The sequence below is a fragment of the Salvia miltiorrhiza genome, chromosome 1, assembly GCF_028751815.1.
Source record: "Salvia miltiorrhiza cultivar Shanhuang (shh) chromosome 1, IMPLAD_Smil_shh, whole genome shotgun sequence".
Taxonomy (NCBI): domain Eukaryota; kingdom Viridiplantae; phylum Streptophyta; class Magnoliopsida; order Lamiales; family Lamiaceae; genus Salvia; species Salvia miltiorrhiza.
Genome location: NC_080387.1, coordinates 25,622,215 through 25,629,959, shown reverse-complemented (window position 1 = coordinate 25,629,959; position 7,745 = coordinate 25,622,215). Strand labels below are relative to the sequence as shown.

At 40.1% G+C, this 7,745-nt stretch overlaps 1 protein-coding gene across 1 annotated transcript; it reads right to left on the bottom strand.

The window, feature by feature from the left end:
• Positions 1-2,496: 2,496 nt before the first annotated feature.
• LOC131005137 (uncharacterized mitochondrial protein AtMg00810-like) lies at positions 2,497-3,141 on the bottom strand. The gene has a single exon (XM_057931956.1). The coding sequence runs from the start codon at positions 3,139-3,141 to the stop codon at positions 2,497-2,499; it is 645 nt and encodes a 214-aa protein (XP_057787939.1).
• Between the last annotated feature and the right edge of the window lie 4,604 nt (positions 3,142-7,745).

Sequence of the window (7,745 nt, the reverse complement as noted above, 5' to 3'; positions counted from 1 at the left end):
TGAGGTAGTAAACAACGCTTACCCTGACTATAGGGTCCTATACGCGATAGGGGCCCCAACGTTGGGGGGGTATTTGGTACTTAACCCAAAAAATTATCACAATTTTGTGATAATTTTTTTATGGTCTACTTACAAAAAATTTATCACTTTAATTTATAATAGTAGAGTCCATACAAACTCTATTCATATTTAAAGTGAAATTTTTACTCCACTAACAACTTCACTCGCATTTTATTAAAATTCGTGTTTTTCATAATATGATATAATATGATAATTTTTTATGGACAAGGGAGTAATATAATATCATAAAATAAAGAGCTAATTGCATGTAAATCCATAACATATTTTGATATTTAATTTTTGCACCAATTTTCAAAAACTGACTTTATAATTCATAACCCTTTTTTGTCTCAAATTTGTCCCCCGTGATTGGTCTTTTCTTACGCCAATGTCGAAAACGACACGGTGACCGCCGGAATTAACACTTGGACACATTTATAACATGTGAAAAAAAGAACAAAAAAATAAAAACCCCACTCATCGTCTTCCCCCTTCACCCACCCCCAAACCCTAATTTCACCCCCCCTCCCACCTGTCTCCGCCTGTCGCCATCACCGTCGGCGCCTGCAGCCAGCGTGGCTTCTACACCCACCCATCGACGCACACCAAAATCGAAACACACCAAAATCAAAATCGGTACAAACACACCAAAAATAGAGGCGCCTTGTCTTTGCCTGAATTTGGCGTGACTGCTTCGCGAAATCGCAGCCCATCGTCTGAAATCAGCGAGGGGTCGCCATTCCTGTATCCACCTCGTCCTTGTCTGCCTCTCTTCTCAATTTCTCTGAACCACGCATAATTGAGGTAAAAGGGCAAGGTAAGGGGCGGTGGCGGGTGGGGGAAGAAAAAAATTAAAGTTTGAGGGTGGGGATGGGGGAAAACGATGGGGTGCTCCAGCTCGAGCCTTGACTTGACTAAGACGACGAGGGATCAGGATTAGGGGGTGAGGGCATTGAGGTGGCGGTGGTAAGATGAGGAGAAGGCGCCGTCGTGGGTGTAGAAGTCGCGCTGACGTGTGGTGGTAGCAGGAGGCGGCGACGACAGTGTGGGAGGATGGGAAATTAGGGTTTGGGGGTGGGGGGGAAAGGGGAAGAAGATGATGGGTATGGAGGGGGAGGGTTTATATATATATATATATATATTCCACATGTTATAAATATGTCCATATTTCATTTCTAGCGGCCACCGTGTCATTTCTGATATCGGCATAAGAAAAAATCAATCACCGAATAAATTTGAGACGAAAAAAAAGGTTATGGATTTTAAAGTCAGTTTTTAAAAATTGGTGCAAAAATCAAATACCGAAATACGTTATGGATTTACGGGTAATTAGCCCTAAAATAAATGAAAATGTTTTGTTGCATTATTAAGCTTACTAAGTATAAATATTAAAAATCCGATACACTTTAGATAAATTAAAATAAAAAATCTTTATTGCTCTATTCTGGTTACATAAATTGTATGTCTGATGTACTTGGACTTTCACTACAAGGAATTGCATCAGATACCAATGGAATCGCCAACGATGACTATTCTGTCAATTATTTTCAACAAAATTTTGGTGGACAACCAACGTCTTGTTTGTGTTATGTGTTGTAAATTAAGCAATTATATATGGAGAAATAATTTATTGGAGGAAAATATTTGTGAATGCACAATTATTTGAAGTAGCAAAGTGCGCGTGTACTGTTTATAATATGGGGAAAGGCTTTGATTTTGATGATTCAAATAATTCTACTACTCATTAATCTCAATAGAGTTCAGTACATATTTATAGTTATACTATGTAGGTAATTTCTAAACATCCGACTTAAATTTGTGGTTCTAACTAATTCTTCTAGATTAATTTTCTACTTTTTTACTTTGCAATTACTCACGTGAGTTTAGCTAGGAGATTCTAGGATGTTCCAACTATTTTTGCTTATTACATATTCTATTTCTTTCGTTTATAATTTTTTACAAAAAATATCTCCTTCTAAATCAAGTTTATTATTTTGTATTCCAACACTCCCCCTTAAACTTAATTTTTCATTCTGAGCAAACTCCGAAGCTCGATAAAATCTTCGTATTTGAGTGGCTTTGTGAAAATATCGGCAACTTGATCTTGTGATTTCACGTACTCCACTTGAACCTCCTTCTTTGCGATGCATTCTCTAAATACTGGAAGCGGGTGTCAATGAGCTTGCTCCGATTATAGAACACTAGATTTTTCGAGAGCGCGATTGCCGACTTGTTATCCACGCAAATAGTTGTTGGCTTCTTTTGTGGCCGCCCAAGCTCTTCTAATAAATTTCCTAGCCAAACTTCATGGCAAACACTGGATGTGGTAGCCACATATACAGCTTCACACGTTGACAGTGTGACTATGGGTTGCTTTTTCGACATCCAGGTAAAAGTGGTGTTTCCCATGAAGAACACGAACCCACACGTACTCTTTCAATCATCATTATCTCCAGCCCAATCGTTATCACTATAGCCAACAAGCTTATAATCATCAGTATTTGAATAGAATAGGCCATAGCCGATCGTACCTTTTAGATATCGTAGTATTCTCTTTGCTGCCTTGAAATGGATACTGGTTGGATTCTCCATATATCGACTTACGAGCCCTGTGGCATAAAGTATGTATGGCTTTGTACAAGTTAAATATCGTAGACTTTCAACCAAGCTCTTGAATAATGTCGGATCCACTTTCTCTTTTCCATCGTTCTTGGATAATTTGATCCCGCATTCTACTAGCGTGTTGATTGCTTTGCAGTCCTCCATCTTGAACTTCTTGAGAATTTCCTTGACATAACCTTCTTGTGTGATGAAGATCCCATTTTTGAGTTGTTTGACTTCCACACCTAGGTAATATGTCATCAGCCCAATGTCTGTCATTTCGAATTCCTTTGTCATTACCTTCTTGAATTCCTCGAACATACTTAGATTATTTCCTGTGAAGATGAGATCATCCACATACAAGCACACTATTAAAATATTTCCTCCCTTACTTTTAACGTAGAGCGCATGTTCATGTGGACATTTGATGAAGCCATTATCTTCTAAATAGTACTTGCCAATCCTGCTATTCCACGCCATTGGTACTTGCTTTAGTCTGTATATGGCCTTCTTTAACTTCAAGACTTTATCTTCTTGCCCTTTCACCTAGTAGCCAATTGGTTGCTTTATATAGACTTCTTTATCTATATATACATTCAAGAAGGCTGACTTGACATCCATTTGATAAATCTTCCATCTATTTTGGGCTACAAGATAGAGTATTAGTCTAATAGTCTCTAAGCAAGCGACAAAAGCATATGTCCTATCGTAATCAATTCCAGCTCTCTGCTATATCCTTTCACGACGAGCCTTGCTTTATATCTTTCAACTTCACCCTTGGAAATTTTCTTAACTTTATACATCCACTTGACTCCAATGAATTTATGCCCTTTCGGTAGTGTTACGAGCTCCCACGTATAATTCTTCCTTGCGGCTTTAATCTCTTCGTCCATCGCGGCTCGCCAATATTCACTATTTGCTGCTTCTTCAAAGCTAATAGGTTCACAATCAACAAATAGGCAGAATAAGGTAAGATCTTCTAACCTTTCAGTTTCTTCATATATCTCGTTCAAACTCCTTGGTCGTGGTGTGGCTCTTTCATTTAAGAAAGATGGTGGCGAGTCTTCAGTAACTGATACAGGTGAAGCTGGTGGAGTCAATGTTTTAAAAAACAAAAAAAAACGGCGCTTAAACGGAGTTTTGAAGCGGTGTGGTAATATACCGCATGTAACTTGCCGTTTATAGCCCTCCCCCTAGACCGTGCACCTCCACCTCGCCGATGCGGAGCGAGGCGGTATTTCATAGCGAAAGACAATTTCTTCAAACACTTCAGGAAATTTATGGATTTTTAAAGAAATTTCATAAATATGATATCCGAAAATTTATGGGCTTCATTAGTAATAGCCCTAATTTGCATGGGCTTGTTTAATTTGTGAGTAATTAGTGTTTTAATTAGAGTAGGAGACTAATTTCTAAGAGATTATAAATATTAAAAAAAAACCTAGAATTGTGTACACTCAAGCACGCAGTCAGCAAAGCCTCATCTCTCTCGTCTCGTCTCCATTGTTGGCAGCAGCACATACTCGTCAGTCGTCTCCTTAATCTCTTGGCAGCAGACTATTATCAAGTTTGAAGAGTTTACATGTAAGTAGTTTATGATTGTTGCGGCTGTTGCTTTACTTTATAGTCTTTGGTATTAAATTATTAATTCATGGCCACTACATTACTTTAAGTCTAGCAAAAGTAGCAAGATCATGGCATCTATATGCTAAAGCTTATTTAATAATTTATGAAAGAATGCATGCTGTTAACAAGTCACAAAGTGGCGCACTCACTGACTCATGTTTATTTTATTATTTAAGATCAGCGTTCAACAATATTATGTTTATTTTATTTTAAAATTGAGATAGTTCTTTTTTTTTGTTATGAAATTAAAATTGAAAAGTTGTGTTAATTTATTCTATTATTTTTTTAACATCGCAGATAGACAATGACTGACAATAACAACATAACAGACCCCGCTTGGAAATACGCTGATGAAATCGATGCACCTGCTAATAAACCAGTGAAGTACAAATACTTTAGATGCCGATTTTGCAGCAAGGAAATATCGGGAGTTGTAAAACGGGTGCAGGATCACCTTGCATGCAATCATCAAGATGTGGTGATATGTCAGAAGGTACCTCATGATGTGAAGAAAGAGATACAACTGTACTTGAGGGCCTTCACTGACAGCAAGAACAAGAAGCAAAGAAATCATAAAGAGATGACCACCGTGGAGCATATAACCAAGGTGGCAATGCTCCTATTATAGGTGGTGGGCCTGGTTGCAGTGGCACTGGCACTGACAATGCTCGGTAAGCGGTACTATTTCTACTAGAGGAGTAAGAGGTCCCATGGATCGGTATATGGCGAGCGACAAAGATGGACAAATACCTCCAGCAAAGCCCAAAGAGCACCAAAATCAAGTTTGCTTAGACATTGTAAGATTCTTTTATGAGAATGCCATCCCATTCCATGCTGCAACAAGTGCATCATTCGTGAGTATGGTACAATCAATTGGAAATTATGGTCGAGGACTAAAGCCTCCATCTATGCATGAGCTCAGGAATTGGATACTAGATGAAGAGAAGAAGACGACCGAGAAAACAGTGGATGAGATTAAAGAAACTTGGAAGAAGACTGGTGTTTCCATATTATCTGATGGTTGGTCGGATATGAGAAATAGAAGTCTAATCAACTTCTTGGTGAACAATCAATATGGCACTGTTTTTCTCAGAACAGTTGATGCATTAGAATGTGTGAAGGATGCTCAAAAACATTTTGAGTTGCTTGATGCTGTTGTGGAGGAAGTTGGTCAAGAGCATGTCATCCAACTTGTGACTGACAATGCAGCCAATTATAAAGCAGCTGGAAAGAAGTTGATGGAGAAGCGGACTGACAAACATGGTTTTCGTACCTCAATTCCACATGTTTTGTTGTCATTTCCCTTCATGTTTTGCTTGTGAATGCTTGTTTGTGCCCGAATATTTAGTATTTATGAAGTTTTGATTGCTTGGTATAGTTTTTGAGTATTTTCAGGGCAAATAAAGAGTTGATTGGAGAATTGTGAGAGCATAGGATTGAAGTACGTCTCGAGAGGAATCCATGAGCGTGAACGGCGCCCGAATCGGAGCTCGGACGAGGGAGAACGGGGCCGACAAAGTCAGCCGCGCACAGAGGCCGCGGCCGCGGGCACGCGTCGTGGGGAAGGTATCGCCCGCGGTCACCACCCGCGGCCGCGGGGTGGGACCGCGGGCTAAGTGCTCAATTCCAGGGATGTCCCGCGGTCACCACCCGCGGCCGCGGGGCGGGACCGCGGGTCCCCCCACGGTCACCACCCGCGGCCGCGGGGCGGGACCGCGGGTTTCCTGAGTTTCGCCCACGTTTGAGCACCACGGGCGCGGGCCGTGACCGCGGGAAAAGAGCGGAGTCGCGTTTTCCAGCCCTTAAACCCCATTTTCCCCCTTTTTCTCTCATTATTCTTCTTCCTCTCCATCACTCATCTTCCCCAACACTCCACACACTAAACCCTAGCCTCCAACAACACACCCATCTACCATTGAAGACCATTGAAGAGAAGAGAAGGAAGAAGAAGCTCATAAATAGGATTTGTCATTTCTTACTCTCTCTTTCATTATGTACACCTTTAACTTTGATTTATTGTGTTTGAACATGTTAGGCTAAATTTCTCTTTGATTTGGGGATTAGGCTAGATGATTATTGTAATGGATTGATTATTTATGCTCAATATAAATCTTGTTTGTTCATTTGCACATTATCTTTTCAAACCCTTGATTTATTTCTTGTATGGATTGTTGGCCACATTCTATGCATTTCTAATTTGCACTTTGAATCGGGAGAGGATAATTGCAATAGATAAGGTGTTTGAAACATATCAATTCGATAACCGGGAGGTTGAGAGTTGGGTGAGAGTATGTCGATCTTTGCGTGCTTTTGGGAGTTATAGGTTAGAAGTTGACCGGGGACGGCAACTATGACCCGTAATCTACCGTTTTAGTCGTCCGGGAGGGGGCTAAAACCAGTTGGGAGATCACTCTAGATAATTAGGTTCGTCAAGATTAGTATTGAGTTATAATTGAAGTCCTTTTCTTAATCATCGATGCCTAGTCCCTAAATCGCCTTAATCATCTTATTAATCCACTTGCTTATTTGGTTTTATTTGTCTTTGCACTTGTTAAGTAATTAGTAGATAATCAAACCAATCACTCCATCGTTTAGTCTAAATAGCTATAGCATAATGACTTAAGGTAATCACTAGAATTTGACTACTAATCCTTGTGGAATACGACCTTGCTTCCCTATGTTGCAACTACACCGTATACTTGCGGCGTGGTGAAAATAATAGCGAACAAGTTTTTGGCGCCGTTGCCGGGGATTAGTTTAGTTTCTTTGCTTGTGATATTTTGCTTCATTGTGCTTAACTACTTTAGACATTTTACTTGCTTTAATTTTTATTTTCTATTTTAAGATTGTGTTTTGACTTCTTGTTCTTGTTGGTTGATAGGTAGTGTATGAACACAAGATCTAAGGGTGCACCTCTTATACCTATAAACCTTGAGGTTGAAGCTTTTTGTCGACACAACAAAGCAAGAACAAGAAGAGATAGAGAGTTGGAGGAAGCTATGGCGGAAAATCACGACTTAATCCGTCAACTTCAAATGCAATTAGAAGCCATGCAAGGGAAAATCAATGAGCAAGAAGCTCTAAGAAATACACCTCCACCACCACCTATTAGCAATATGTTCCAACCCATTGTCCAACAAGGAGGAGTGAATGCCCCGAGAATCAACGCCACAAATTTTGAGCTCAAGCCGGCACTCATAAATATGGTACAACAAAACCAATTCGCCGGTCTTTCCCAAGATGACCCGAATGGACATCTTGGAAACTTCTTGGAGATATGCGGCACCATCAAGATGAATGGAGTCCCGGAGGATGCCATTCGACTTCGACTCTTCCCCTTTTCGCTAAGGGGCATGGCCAAGACATGGTACCAATCTTTAGAGGGTGGTTCTATCACTACATGGGAGAACATGGCTCAAAAGTTTCTCAACAAGTTCTACCCTCCGGGTAGAACCATG